The 16,086-nt window shown below is 38.6% G+C and overlaps 1 protein-coding gene and 1 long non-coding RNA gene across 9 annotated transcripts in view; one reads left to right on the top strand and one right to left on the bottom strand.

The window, feature by feature from the left end:
- hydin (HYDIN axonemal central pair apparatus protein) overlaps positions 1-16,086 on the top strand; it is a 981,559-nt gene that overhangs the window by 132,832 nt on the left and 832,641 nt on the right. For all 8 annotated transcript variants that reach the window (XM_072279252.1, XM_072279251.1, XM_072279249.1 and 5 more), the window contains exon 7: positions 7,685-7,809. In XM_072279252.1, coding sequence (XP_072135353.1) covers positions 7,685-7,809 — 125 coding nt within the window. The remainder of the gene's footprint in view (positions 1-7,684; positions 7,810-16,086) is intronic.
- LOC140210365 (uncharacterized) lies at positions 9,350-15,274 on the bottom strand. Its single transcript, XR_011889226.1, has 3 exons — positions 15,218-15,274; positions 9,711-9,836; positions 9,350-9,428 (listed from the first exon to the last, which is right to left on the bottom strand). It is a non-coding gene; the product is annotated as an uncharacterized lncRNA (long non-coding RNA).

Here is a 16,086-nt window from a genome sequence, read left to right as displayed (position 1 = left end):
TTACTAATTTTATTACATTTTTAAATATATACTTATTGTAATGTATAATATTTTATGTATTGCAAGGTACTGCTGCTGCAAAACAACACATTTCACGATATATGACAGTGATATTAAACCTGCTTCTGATTCTAATTCCTACTCTGGCACTCCTTCCCCAATTCTTTGTTGTCAACTGCATTGCTGCTACTTCCTGTACTTGTGTCTGTGTTGATTGTCAGTGAGGAGGAGATGTTATTATCAATCTCCACTTACTGGTAATAACCACCCAAGAGGGCGACCATAATCTGTCTTAACAATTATCATCCAGTGACACTGACCCCAACACTAATGAAGTACTTTGGGTGGCTGTGTGTGTGGATCAGATTAAATCCCATCTTCTTTCTAGTTTGCTTATTGCTCAAATTGGTTCTTTGACGATGTCATATTCTCTGCCCTCCACTCCGACTGTCCCACCTGGAAAATGGTGGCCTATATGCCAGGATGCTATTTATGTATTTCAGCTCAGCATGTAATGTGATCATCCCTCAGAAGCTCTCTGAAACTGAATCTTGGACTTACTGACACGAAGACCACAGTTCAGTCCACGTTCGCAGCAACATCTCTTGCTCCAAAACTAATGAGATAATTGTCGACTTTAGGAAGGTGCAGGCCGACCACTCCTCACTGCACATGATTGGCTCCTGCATGGAGAGAGTTCGGAGCACCAAGTTTCTGGGAGTGCACATAATGAATGATCTCACCTGGTCTCTCAACACCACCTCTTTAGTCAAGAAAGCACAGCAGCATCTCCACTTCCTGAGGAGATTGAGGTGAAAAAGGCTTCTCTGCCCCTTCATTCTAACTAATTTTTACAGGAGCACATTCAGAGCATCCCGACCAGCTGCTTCACTGTCTAATATGGGAATTGCAAGGTATCTGACTGCAAGACCCTACGAAGTATTGTGAGGATCACCGGGGTCTCTCTCCCAACAATCCGAGATATTTATCAGCAGTGCTGCATACACAGGGCCCTTAACATTGTCAATATTCCCTCCCATCCATCAAAAAATATCTTTGACCACCCCCCCGCCCCCCACCATCAGGCAGGAAGTAATGTAACATTAGGACAAGGATGGCAAACAGCTTCTTCTCCCAGGCTGTGAGACTACTGAACTCCCTAGAGCCACCCAGGTCTAATTATTGTACTGTGTTGAGCACCTTGGTCCGGATGAACATTGTTTTGTTTGATGATATACTTTTGTACGGTATAAACTTGAACTTGGTCTTCTGATGAGGAAGTCATGGATCCAGTTGCAAAGGGAGGCACAGAGGCCTAGGTTTTGAAGCTTATTGATTAGTACTGGGGGGATGATGGTGTTGTAATTGATAAACAACAACCTGGTATATGGATTGCTGTTATCTAGGTGCTCCAAAGCTGAATGAGACTGTGTCCGCTGTAGACCTGTTGTGGTGGTAGGCAAGATCCAGTGGGTGCAGGTCCTTGCTCCGTCAGGAGTTAATTCTAGCATGGGTACTTCATCACGGTAGATGTGAGTGCTACCAGGTGATAGTCATTGAGGCAACTCACCCTCCTCTTCTGACATTGGTATGATTGATGCTCTTTTGAAGCAGGTGGGAACCTCTGACTGCATCAGTGAAAATGTTCTTGAGCATTCCAGCCAGTTGGTCAGTACAGGTTTTAAATACTGTGCCCGTACACTTTCCTGTGAGGGTTCTCCCTTTTGAAAGCATGATCTGACGTTGACCTCCAAGATAGAGATCACAGGGTCACCAGATGCATTTGGGGATTATCAATTTATTGTAAACGGTATTCACATGACAGCACCTACTACTATTCCAGGACTGAAACTTAATTGAATAATTTTATGGTTTATAGTATATGTTACCCTGCCTGAACTTTTTCAGACTTCCTAGCTATAACAATTAATCTTTTACATATGACACCATATTGCTGGCAATTTATGCTTTTTGTTCATTACTTTTGCTTCTTTCTGTTACATTTTCAATTACTGTGGAAAAAATAGTGCTTTTAGAAATAGCTGCTGGCTATTCTTTTTCTTCTTTATCTCTCATGTTTCTCATGCTAAATTTGTTATTTAGCATAGTTCCTAAGATTCTCCAAAGTTAGTTTGTACTTACATATGTTGATTAACCAGCCAGAGTGCACTAAAGCACAGAATCATACTCTTCAGCCCATCAAGTCTGTGCCAAACTGTTATTCTGCCTAATCCCATTGACCCACATTTGGACCATGACTCTCCATTCCCCTCCGATCCACGTACTTATCCAAACTTCTGATAAATACTCTGCGGAAAGCTCTCTTTATAGCCCCATCGACCTGTGATGGGTAGATAATTATCATTGAAGAAAAACTCCAGAGGGAGAATGAGAAGCCTTGATGTCCAGGGTTATTTCCCATGGTTAGGAACCCGATCTTAAAACCTTAACATGAGATAATTAAAGGGAGGACCTCATATATGTGAAATATTTATCGGATCCAGAATTCAAAACCCTCTATATGTTGGGGTCATGTGGCATTCACTGAGTCACTAGCCGATTTGGCTGTCGTGTGCAAGGCATTCAAGGAATGAAGAAAGTTGTAGGAATCCTATAACTTCCATTTATATTTCATATCTAAACAACAGTATGTTGTTAGGTGTTTCACAGGGGAATTACCAAACTATGCTTAACATTGATCCAGGTAATGAATTAAAGGCACAGAGAGAGGCAGAGAAATTTAGAGAGGATACTCAATCTAAGGATTACAGCAAGTGGTGTAGGAGAGATGTTTGAAAACTATTGTACCAATAATCCATGACACAGGCACTGTTTTCATGTTGATCCCAAGTTAGAAATCTACATCTGCACTATCTGCAAACTGCTAGCAAATATTCTGAAATCTCATTGGAGTTCATTCCTGTTAAATTAATATATAATGACACAACTTTCATTGTATGTATGGCGAATGTATGACCTTTCATATAAAATAGTTCAAATTTATATCCTTTCTTGTGATTTCTTTTCCATCTGAGAGCTTCTATCATTTTATCTGAAGATGTTAGAGTATCATTGCTACTTCTCTGTATTGTACCCAATGTTCCCCTCCAATTATTTTTACAGCTGCATGGACCAACCATTGCTCTGCGCAGGAAATTTTTACATGGCCTGAAAACTGCACAGCACTTCAAATACTATGAATATTTGGAATGAAAATTGAAAATCACATACCTTTGATTTTATTTATTAATTGCAGGGTGTAATGAAATACAGTACAACAAAAAAACTATCATGTTTCTGTAGTTTCTCTTGTGTGTCTTTATTACAAGTCCATTGTTTATAAACACTGTCCAGATTAATTTAGTAACCAAATGAAAGATACGTCTCATTCCTCATGAGATCATCCAAATATACCACTTCTAGTCCGTTTCTGGAATTACGTTTGATTGATTTATAAGATGGAATCCACATTCATAGTCAGCACTAGAAGCACGAAATATTCCAACAATGTCAACAAGAATTGACAGTTATTCAAACTTTCTGTCTCTAGGCACGTAATTCAATATATCAGTGAATGTCTTAATTGAACTAGTGTTAACTTCCTCAGAAACAACAAATTTGAAATCACAGTATTGCTGCAATATTTCTGTGACAATGTTTTTGTCGTATAGAAAAGAAAATTCCGGTTGCACGGCAATGAAGGCTATGTGTGCGGGAGCATTTCAGTTACCATGTGGCCATGCACCCGTGCAGCTTGGAGGGAACAGTGATTGTACCATATCCTTTAATTCCAATTGACTTTATTGACCTCTTTCTTGAATATACAGTACAGTGACTGGGCCTTCACATTCCTCTTGGATGGAGAATTTCAAAGATTTATCACTCTCTGAATATATTTCTTCTCATATCTATCTTGAGTTATTGAGTCTTGTTTTGAGAGTATAGCATATGGTTAGAGACACAGAGTCAGAAATCTATAGCACAGAACCACGCCCTTCAGCCCATCTAGCCTATGCTGAACCATTTAAACTGCCTTGATCCTTCGACCTGCACCCAGACCATAGCCTTCTATATTGCCTCCCATACGTGCACTTAAACATTGTCTCTTAAACATTGAACTTGAAATTCTTGCACACTCTTACCACTCTCTGAGCGAAGAAATTTCACCTCATTTTCTCCTTAAACATTTCATCTTTCACCCTTAATCTATGACCTCTAGCTGTAGCCTTACCCAACCTCAGTGGAAAAAGCCTGCTTGAATTTACCCTATCTGTACCCCTGATTTGGGCGGTGGGGTGGAGATACGTCTCTACAGAAAGAGGTGTAAGGTGGCCCTTCCCTCTGCTAGCCCGCAGTTCACCCTTGGGCAAAGTGTAGTACCGGTCTAGCTCCCTGATTAGGGTCATGGAGCTGGTGGTGGATGGTTATATGAGCAGCTGCTGCATATCACAAGTACTGGTTATGTGACCACTGACACGAGGCAGACGATTTCTGAAGAGTATTGATCATGGCTGGGGTCTCCTGTCTTGTGAAGCCACTGCCCAGAAGAAGGCAGTGCCAAACCATTTCTGCAGAAAAATCTACCAAGAACAATGTTGGTCATCAAAAGACCATGCTCACCTATGTTATACGATATGGCACATAATGAATGAAAAATTCTCCTCATAATATTCTATACCTCTATCAAATCTTCCCTCAATCTTTTACATTCTAGAGAATGAAGTTCTAACCTATTCAATCTTTCCTTATAACTCAGGCCCTCCAGCCCTGGCAACATGTTCGTAAATTTTCTCTGTACTCTTTCAACATTAATTATATCTTTCCTATAATTAGGTGATCAAAACTTCACACATTACTTAAAATTAGGCCTCACCAACATTCTCACACAACTTAAACATAACATCCCACCTCGGGTACTCAGTACTTTGATCTATGAAAGCTAAAAGCTTTCTTTACAACACTATCTATCTATGATGCCACTTGCAATCAATTATGAACCTCTATTCCCAGATCTCTTCATTCTACCACACACCCCAGTGCTCTACTGTTCACTGTGTAAGACCTACCCTGGTTGGACCTCCCAAATTGCAACACCTCACATTTGTCTGCATTAAATTCCATCTGTCATTTTTCAGCCCATTTGTCCAGCTGGTCCAGATCCTGCTGCAAGCTTTGATAGTCTCCCTTGCTGTCTACTACACTCGTTGGTGTCATCTGCAAATTTGCTATTCCAGTTAACCACATTCTCATCCAGATTATTGATATGGATGACAAACAACAATGGATCCAGCATTATCCCTGCGGCAGTCCACTTGTCACAGGCCTCCAGTCAGAGAAGCAACCATGTCCTATCACTCTCTGGCTTCTTCTGCAGTACCAGTGTCTAATCCAATTTACCACCTCTTCTTGAATGCCAAGCAACTGTACCTTCTTGACCAACCTCCCATGTGGGACCTTGGCAATTGCCTTGCTGAAGTTAATGTAGACAACATCCATTGCCTTGCCTTCATCAATTTTCCTGGTAATTTCCTGGAAAAACTCCATGAGATTGGTCAGAACAACCAATCATGCACAAGGTCAAGCTGACTATCTGTAATCAGTCTCTGTTTATACAAAGCAACACTCACAACACGCTGGAGGAACTCAGCAGGTCGGGCAGCATCTGTGGAAACGATCAGTCAACGTTCTGGCCCGAAATATTAACTGTTCGTTTCCACGGATGCTACTCAACCTGCTGAGTTCCTCCAGCATGTTGTGAGTGTTGCTTTGACCCCAGCATCTGTAGAATTCCCTGTTTATACAAATACTCATCTATCCAATCACTTGGAATACCTTTCAATTACTTTCTCACTACTGATGTCAGGATCATTGCCTATAAATTCCTGATTTATTCTTAAAGCCTTTCTTAAACAGCCGAACAACATTAGCTATCTTTCATTTTTCTGGTACATCACCTGTCCCTAAGGATGATTTAAATATCTATGCTAAGCCCCCTGCAGTTTCTGCACTTGCCTCCAACAGGTTCTAAGGGCCTGGGGATTTGTCCACCCTTATTTGCCTCAAAAACAGCAAAGTCCTCCTCCTCTGTAATCTGTCTAGGGTCCATGACCTCACTGCTACATTGCCTCACTTCAGTAGAACCTGTGTCCATAATCCAAGTAAATACAGATGCAAAATGCATTTAAAATCTCCCCTTACATCTTTTGGTCCATGCATAGATAACCATTCTGATTTTCCAGAGGACTGTTTTTGTCCCCAGTAATCCTTTTGCACTTAACATATCTGTAGAATCCATCAGGATTATCCTTCACCTTATCTGCTTGGGCAACCTCATGCCTCCTTTTAGCCCTCCTGATTTCTTTCTTAAGTGTTCTCTTGCATTCCCTATAGTCCTTAAGTACCTCATTTGTTTCTACCTGCTTATACCTTCGATACACCTTTTTTTTTAACTCGGGCCTCACTATCTCTGAAAACCAAGGTTCCCGGAATCTTTTATCCTTGCCTTTTATTCTGAAAGGCATATATACATAGGGACAGACCTATCCTTTACCATAGTTACCTTGAAATGAATGACATATGTTCACAAGTTGTAAAGCGTTCCCCTACACAAACTTCTGTCACCTGTCCTGTCTCATTCCCTAATAGAAGATCAAGTATTGCACACTCTCTCATTGGGAATTCTTTGTACTGCTTAAGGAAACTTTCCTGAACATACTTGACAAACTCTATCCCATCCAGTCCTTTTACAGCATGGGAGTCCCAGTCAATATATAGAAAGTTAAAATCACCTACTGTAACAACCGTATGTTTTTTGCAACAGTCTGCAAGCTCTCTACAAATTTGTTCCTTTAAATCCTGCAGGCGCTTGAGTGATGTATAATACAGCCCCATTAAAATGATCATACCTTTCTTATTCCTCAGTTCCACCCATAAGCACCCAGTGTCCTGACTGAGCACTGCTGTGACATTTTCCCTGACTCTACAATTCTTCATTAAAACTGCCCAATGCCTTACTGGCACTAATCCATCCACCATCACGGACACATATACAAAAAGGAGCCAAATAAAGTCCAACAATATCATGAAGGATCCCACCTACCCTGCTTATGGACTTTTTGTCCTACTTCCATCACGGCAAACACGATGCAGTATCCATGCTAGGACCACTAGACTCAAAAACAGTTACTGTTGCAAAGCAATCAGGCTGGTCAACATCTCCACCCATGAACCCACCCCACCATCCTCCAACACCACTATATACATACCACTTTGCATCACTTTATGTTCATACAATCAGTCTATGTATACAACAGTTAACTGTGCATTGTGTTTAATAGCATTGTTTTCATATTTATTGTGTTTTTTTGTCTTTTGTTATTGTGTTCTTTATGCTTATTGATTTTTTTATGCTGCATCGGATCTGGAGTAGCAATCATTTTGTTCGTGTACTGAAGAATGACAGTAAACATTCTTGAACCTTGAATAAGAATAAATAAGAATTTGAATTCTTAATAAATAAATTGCTACTGTAGGATGAATAAATTAATGTGACAGTGCCAGTGAGGAGAGGTCTTTGCAACAAAGAAGGAAAAGTGCAACCAGCAGTTAATAATATGTTCATCGATTCAGTTGTTAAATCTTTGTGCCTTACACTGTCCGCTATTCCTTATTTCCTTGTTTGCAGGCCATTCCATGTGGTACCCATTCATGGAAAATTGGATGCTGGGGAGAGTATGCAAGTGACTATAGAATTTATCCCACAGTCTACTGGCAATCACAGTGAGGATCTGATGATACACTTGGATACAGGTTAGGCCACTGTCTAATTCACCACCAGCTACCTTGCAATTTCTAACATGTAATATTTTAGTTGTGTTTAGTTTACTGAATACTAGGTTCTGTACTGTATAGAACTGATTTTAGTATGATCATGGCACAGTAAATCAATCAAGCTTAATTGTCATTCAAGCCATGCATGGATACAGCTGAACAAGACAACGTTCCCTGTGGGGCTAAGGTGCAAAAACATACACCCGCATTCAAAATAGCGAAAAAGGAGAAAAAAAGCAGTCATGTAAGAAAACACATTTCTAGTCCAAGACCCTGAGTGACATGTCTTGCAAACTGATGGTCCTGGCTGACCAGCCTGTAATTCCACCAATCCAGCACTGGAGGGCAGCACCAACAGGCGAAGCCACCTCCAAATGAGCACGGACACCATATTACAACACGAGCCTGCAGCTTGAGACCTAGTCCTTGCTACAACTGAGGCGACACTGTTGCCTCGCCACCAATCAAGGGAAGCAGGCCTGTGGCAATCAATGTCCAACGGGGTTTTGTGATTACAAAAGAAATGCCTCAGAAAGTCATTCATGGCTGCACTACACACTGCCTTTGTGCCAACTCGAAGGCACCAACTCCAGTACCTTCGAGTAGCAGGCAGCAGCATGGTCTGCATCCAGGTCAGCTCTTCTGAACCCAATCCAACTCTTCCTGTGGCCCTACGGCCCTACTGTCTGACTGGCGAGACTCATATCCCTTGGCCCAGTGGCCTGACTTAACTTCCTTGGCCTGACAGCCTGATCTGACTCTCTTGGCCCGAGGGCCCAACTCACCTTCCTCAGCCTGAGGGCCCAACCTGACTCTCTCAGCCCATCAGGCTGACTTGCCTTCTCTGAACCACCAGCTGCTCTTATGACACTCTGGCTGGCTACTCTGAACAATGAACAACTCGTTGATGCAGTAGACCTGCTGTACATGTAGTTATTGGTGTCAAGGATAGCCTTACTATGTATAAAAACACAGTTAACAAATAAAAAAGCACCTTTGGTTGGCTCCTGAGAGGCCGCTGCGTGTATATGCACCATTACCATAGTGGAATTTTATCTACATATAGTAAATCATTTTCATTGAGCCGTTCCTTCAGTACACCACTGTGACTGGAAATATAGGTTCAAAGGCCCAATTTAATGTCAGAGAAACATATACAATATACATCCTGAAATACTTTCTCTTCGCAAATATCCATGAAGACAGAGAAGTGCCCCGAAGAATGAATGACAGTTAAACACAAGAACCCCAAAGTCCCCCCCACCAGCTCCCCTCTCTCCTGCGCATAAGCTGCAGCAGGCAATGATCCCCCCTCCCTCACCAGCAAAAAAAAACATCAGCACCCACCACCAAGCACTCAAGCGTGAGCAAAGCAATAGCAAAGACAGAGATTTGCAGTGACCTCAAAGACTTGGTGTTTCACCTGGCATTCGACATACCACAGGCTCTCTATCTACCTAATAAGGGAGAAGGAGGTGTCTCAGTTTTTCCTAGCAAGCAGGGTGACATAACAAACAACTCGCTGGTTTACGATGTTAAAAGTCCGTCAGTGTAATTTATTATCAAAGCACGTATCCATATACGACTCAGAGATTCCTCTTGTCCAGATAGCCATGAAACAAAGAAAGAACATGAAAGTTATTTAGAGTGAAACATCAAACCCAATCCCTGCACAAAAAAATAACAGCGTCCTTATCATCAACCCCCCCCCCCCCCAAACACCCCTCCCAAGCACTAACCGGAACAGGAAAATTGACTCCCCCCCCCAAAAAACCAACCCTCTCCTGCACAAAAAAAAACTAACAGAACACAACAGAATCCTACAATATCACCAGCATTCATGGAAAGAGAGGGACACCACACAAGGCAGAGAGACCTACCTGCCTGCCACAGTGATGGGCCGCTCGCAGACTCCTTCTCGGCAACGGTCAAAAGGTTGGCAATCGGTGCTGAACTCTCACTCGCCTTCTGCATTCGCCTCAATGTTTCTTTTCTCATTTTTAAATCTTTTTTATTAATTGTTATTGGAGATCAACAAAAAATACATTAAAGTAATCAAGTCAACATGTAAATATGTACAATGAGAAATTCAATTACCAAATAACTGATTAACAAAGCTAAACAATATATCAATAATAATAAGAGAAAACAAAATGTTAAAACTATTTTTGTTTTGGAAAAAAGAAAGAAGGAAAAAAGAATCCCTACTAACTAAAACAAAAAAACCCTACTAACAAAAAAACCCCCCAAAAAACTCATTGGGAGCACAACCCCGGAGCTATACGCCATACAAGCTTCCAAAAAGAAAAACATCAATCCGCCAACTCAAATCCATTTAAGCAAGAATCAGAAGGAAACCATCTTAATTAACTCAAATCGGATGATAGTAGTGTGCAAAAGAACCCCACCTTTTCTCAAAGTCAAATCGAGGATCAAAAGCTCGACTTCAGATTTTTCCAAACTAAGACATAACATCACCTGAGCGAACCATTGTATCAAAGTGGGAGCAGAGGCATCTTTCCATTTCAATAAAATAGCCCTTCTGGCCAATAATGTAACAAATGCAATTACATGTTGGTCTGATATAGAAATATCATGAATATATTGAGGAATTATACCAAACAAAACTGTCAATTTATTAGGTTGTAAATTGATTTTTAAGGCTTTACAAATTGTAGAGAAAATAGATTTCCAAAACTGTTTCAATACAGAACACGACTAAAACATATGTGTCAATGTAGCTGTCTCAGCTTTACATATATCACACTGACTATCAACATTAGGAAATATTTTAGACAGTCTCTCCTTTGTCAAGTAGTAACAATGTACAATTTTAAATTGAATTAAAGAATGACTGGCACAAGTCGAAGAAGGGTTAACCAACTTCAGAATTCGCAACCAATCCTCAGTTATCAAGGTCATGTTAAGCTCTCTTTCCCAATCTTGCTTAATCTTAAATAGAGGATAATTATCCTGTTGTAATAGTAAATTATAAATTTTCCCAATAAAACCTTTCACTAAAGGGTTCATTTTTAAAATAATGTCTAACAGGTCAGAATCTTGTATATATGGAAAATTACTTAAATTTTCTTGTAAAAAATGTCTGACCTGAAGATATTGCAAAAAGTGTGAGTGTGAAAGAGAGTATTTAGTTACTAATTTCTCAAAGGACATCAATCGGCCTTCTTGAAACAGATCTTATTCCTCCAAAGAGAAAAGGTAGGATCTCTAAGTGAAGGTTTAAGTAAATAGTTTTGATAAATTAAACTAAGAAGGTTAAATTTTTTAAGATTAAAAAACATTACCAAATTCGTAATGACTGCTTAATCATAGGATTTATATTTAAAGTAGAAATTTTGGCTAGTTGTACAGGTAAAGAAGCTCCTAATAACGAACTTAAATAAAATTGTTTCACAGCTTTTATTTCCAGATCAACCCATGGTGGTCGTTCATTTTTATCGGTCCAATATAACCAAGAACACGAATAACGTATATTAACCACCCAATAGTACATTCTTAAATTAGGCAAAGCAAGACCTCCATCCTTTTTTAATTTTTGTAAATGACATTTTCCAATTCTTGGTCTTTTATTATTCCAAACAAAAGATCAAATAATAGAATCAACCTGATCATAAAACTTCTTAGTTTAAAAAATAGGAATATTTTGAAATGCATATAAATATTTTGGTAAAATCATCATTTTAACTGCATGAATTTGGCCAGCTAACGAAAGTCTAAGTGGATTCCACCTACAAAATAATTGCTTCATAAAATCCACTAAAGAAACCAAATTAGCTCTATAAAGGTCTCTGTAGTTTTTAGTGACAATGTTACCTAAATATTTAAAGGATTTTAATATTTAAATATTTAATATAGAACCTAATAAATTGACAGTTTTGTTCGGTATAGTAAAGGCATCCGTTAGTCTTGCGAGACCATGGATCTGTGTCTGGAAAGTCTTCACTCTCCAGGGCGCAGGCCTGGGCAAGCTTGTATGGAAGACTAGCAATTGCCCATGCTGCAAGTCTCCCCTCTCCACGACACCGATGTTGTCCAAGGGAAGGGCATTAGGACCCTTACAGCTTGGCACCAGTGTCGTCGCAGAGCAATGTGTGATTAAGTGCCTTGCTCCCTCGGCTGGGGCTCGAACTCACGACCTTCAGGTCGCTAGTCCAATGCCTTAACCACTTGGCCACATGCAATAGGTCTTTTATATATCATTCTAATCCTCTTATTAAAATTAGTACCAAAGTTGAATTTCTCTAAAAGGTTAAATAAGTATTTCCATTCAACTCTATCATATGCCTTTTCAGCATCAAGGGAAACAACACACTGGAGAGTCTTAGAAAAGGATGAGTACATAACATTTAACAGTCTCCGAGTATTAGAGAAGGAATAACAACCTTTTACAAAACCTGTTTGGTCCTGAGAAATAATTTTAGCTAGAATATTCTCCAGTCGATTAGCCATTATTTTTGAAAGAATTTTAGCATCTACATTTAATATTGAAATAGGTCAGTAGCAGTCAGTAGGGTCTTTATCTTTCTTAAGAATTAAAGAAATAGAAGCTTCACAAAATGTGGGAGGTAACTCTCCTAACAAAAAAGAATCTTTACGTATTTCGGAGAAAGCAATTTTTCAATTTTTTTATAAAATCCTACAGAACAACCATCCAATCCAGGAGCTTTACTAGATTGCATTGAAAGAATAGCTTTCTGAATTTCTTTTTCAGTAATAGGAGTATCAAGAGTTTGTTGATCTTCAACAGATATTCTAGGAAAATCAATCTTTTGTAAAAAGGCATTCATTTTAGAAGGATCAGCTAGAAACTGAGATTTATAAAGTTCAATGTAAAAGTCTTGAAAAATTTTATTAATGTCTTCATAATTACAAGCTAAACTACCGTCTCCCTTACAAATTTTTAAAATTTGTTTTATAGCTCTAGCTGCCTTTAATTGGGATGCTAATAGTTTATTATTTTTATCTCCAAACACATAAGATTGACTTTTCAATTTAAACAAATTTCTTTCAATCGGATAAGTTAATAGTAAATTATATTGTGATTGAAGTTCAACCCTTTGTTTAAATAAATCAATGTTAGGAGAGATTGCATAAATATGATCCAAGTCTTTAATTTGTTTTGAGATCTTATCTAACTCTATTTTTGTCTGTTTCTTAAACTTAGCTAAATAGGAGATTATCTGACCTCGCAAATATGCTTTAAATGTATCCCATATAATCAATTTCGACACATCTCCCGTATTGTTAAAAAGAAAAAAATCTTTTATCTGAGTCTCAATAAATTTGACAAAGTCCGAACTTTGTAATAAATTTTCTGGAAAACACCAAGGCAAGTTTGCAATACCGACATCATTCAATTGAAAAGCTAAGCTTAAAGGCGCATGATCCGAAACAACGATAGCGTCATATTCACATTTCTAGACTTTGGACAAAAATTCGGAAATCAGCTATAAAATGATAAATTCTCGAATATTTTTTGTGAACATGTGAATAAAAGGAATAACCTTTATCATTAGGATGTAGATTTCTCCAGATTTCGATCAAACCATAATCAATTAAAGAAGGGTTAATAAGTGATGCTGAACAACTCGGAAGCTGCTGATTGGTTGAACTCTTGTCAATCAAAGCATATAAACAACAGTTAAAATCATCACCCATTAACAACATATATTCGTTTAAATCTGGCAATAAACCAAATACGTTTTGAAAAAAGAAGGATCATCTACATTAGGTCCATATAGATTAACCAGGACAATTTTTCTATTACAAATTGTTCCTTTGACAATTAAAAATCTACCATTAGTATCTGACACAATGTCTTCTTGGATAAATAAAATGTTGGACTTAATAAAAATAGATACTCCCTTTGTTTTATTTTGACAGGTGGCATGATATTGAAGACCTTTCCACATTTTAAAAAATCTATTTTGATCGCCTGTTCTGATATGCGTTTCTTGAGCAAAAATTATATCAGGTTGGAATCGATTAATAATTTTAAAATGAAGGGTCTCGGCCTGAAATATCGACTGCACCTCTTCCTACAGATGCTGCTTGGCCTGCTGCGTTCACCAGCAACTTTGATGTGTGTTGCAATAATTTTAAAAGTCTTCTTTCGCTTAACAGGGTGATTCCAGCCACGTACGTTCCAACTAATAACATTTATTTGTTTAACTACCATAAAATATTTTTAACACATAAATACACGCATACCAACGCGGGCTAATCAAAAATGGCGGTGATAAGTATAACCATATAGAAAACACGCATGCTCCAGAACTCTGTAATGGGAAAAAATACAAGAAGAAAAAACTGAAAAAAATGAAATTAATCCTACAATGAAACCTATACTTCAAAACTACCCCCAATCCTCCCACCATCCCAAAAGTTAGAAATCTGGCAAAGAAGAAGAAAAGGCCCAATAGAAAAAGAAAAATGAAACAGAACTCCGCGAGCTGCTCAATTTAAATAGTGATTTTAAAAGTTTTCCTTAATTACCCCCCCTTTACAAAAAAAAACACACGGCCCTAAAATAAGAAAGCCCTGCTGAGGGAAAAAAAGATGTTTATGCTTAATCATTAAAAATAAACTGGGGAATGCAAAAACAATCTCCAAAGACATCAAAGCAATAAAATTAAACCTAATCAAAAAGAAAAATGTCTATGTAATCTCCAATGAAGAAAAATCGGTGCCATTATCCCTTTGACTTACTGCCCAATAAAAAAAACTGTTTTTAGAAGAAAAACTGAGACTAATTATCTATTTACTAAGCACTCCTCACTCTCTCTCTCTATATATATATATATAAGAAAAGGTCTTTATAAACTATAAAAACTAATGAAGAAAAGGAAGGATAAAAACAAATAATCAAACCAGTTAACTATCTGTCGGCTGTGTTAATTCACTCGGTATACCAAACAGATTTCGGAAAAGTCATTCATCAGTCAAATCAAGAAGTTCACATTTTCTTTAAATGGCCCATTGATCAAAGGATATCTTCAACATATCGAAATCTTCAAAGCCTGTTTTCTTTTGGAAAATTATTCAGACCTAATACCATTCAGACCTCGGCCACTTCCAAAATAGAATTAACATAGTCCAATGCTGCTTGGGGATCCAAAAAAACACTCGGAGTCGAATCTTTAGGAAATAACTTTAACCGGGCTGGATAGTGAAGTGATGGGAATAATCCCTTATCATGGGCTATCTTCATAGCTGGAACAAATTTGAATCGCTGTTCCTTAACTTCCCGTGGATAACCTTCATAAAAACGAATCTCGGAACCCTTGAATTTAAAAACTTTGTGTTTCCTTGCATATTTTATGATTTCATCTTTAACTTTAAAACAAAGAAACTGACCAAAACTGACCTTGGTTTATTCGGATCTTGAGATTTCGAAGTGAAAATTCTATGCGCTCTTTCAATGTCGGGAGGCTGGGGTAAAATACCTGGAAACAGATTGAAACAAATTAGCAAAATAGTCCAATAAATCCCCACGCTCAGATCCTTCCTTCAGTCCAACAATTCGAATGTTATTCCGACGAGATCTTGCTTCCAGATCGATAATCTTGCATTGAGACTGTTCCAAGCGGGCTGAAATATCTGCTATCTGACGCTTCGACTCTTTAAGTTCAGAATTCAAGGAAATAATTCTTTTCTCTACAAGATGAAAACTCTGTCGAAACAACTTCATCTCTATTTTCTTGTCGAGAGCCATCAACACATGTTCTAAACGCTCAGCCCAGACAGGCATATCTTCTGATTTTTCTTTCCAAGTTTTTCCCTTTCCATTGCTGGATTCAGAAAGCTGCTTTCCACTTCTTAAGGGTTGTGACATAATGACAACTATTCCCCTCTAAGATACGACAAATAAAAGTTAAAAATTCAGAGATTAAACTGGGGAAAAGGAAGAATTAACCGCAGCCACACAAATTGTGTGTCACTCCATTAGGCAGCAGGTGGAAGTTTTCCCTCAATGTTTTAATCGGCAATTAATGATCGCTTTAACCGGTGAAATGGAGTCGAACGTTGACTCGTGCCCTGCCTCAAACTTGCTTTGCATCGAGGCATGCTCTCACTTCCTGGAATTTTCTCGGAGTCAGCAAAGCGCTGGATCGCTCAATCGATCTCTAAACTGTAATTCATAGGCTCTAGCAGTCCCAGAAACACATTTAAGGTGAAAAACAGACGTAAAAGAAACAAAACAGACATTTTGTGAGCTATCTGGAAGATGTTGAG

This window comes from Mobula birostris, chromosome 15, assembly GCF_030028105.1.
Source record: "Mobula birostris isolate sMobBir1 chromosome 15, sMobBir1.hap1, whole genome shotgun sequence".
NCBI classification, from domain to species: Eukaryota; Metazoa; Chordata; class Chondrichthyes; order Myliobatiformes; family Myliobatidae; genus Mobula; species Mobula birostris.
The sequence above is the reverse complement of the archived record's forward strand: the minus strand, read 5'-3'. Positions and strand labels throughout refer to the sequence as shown.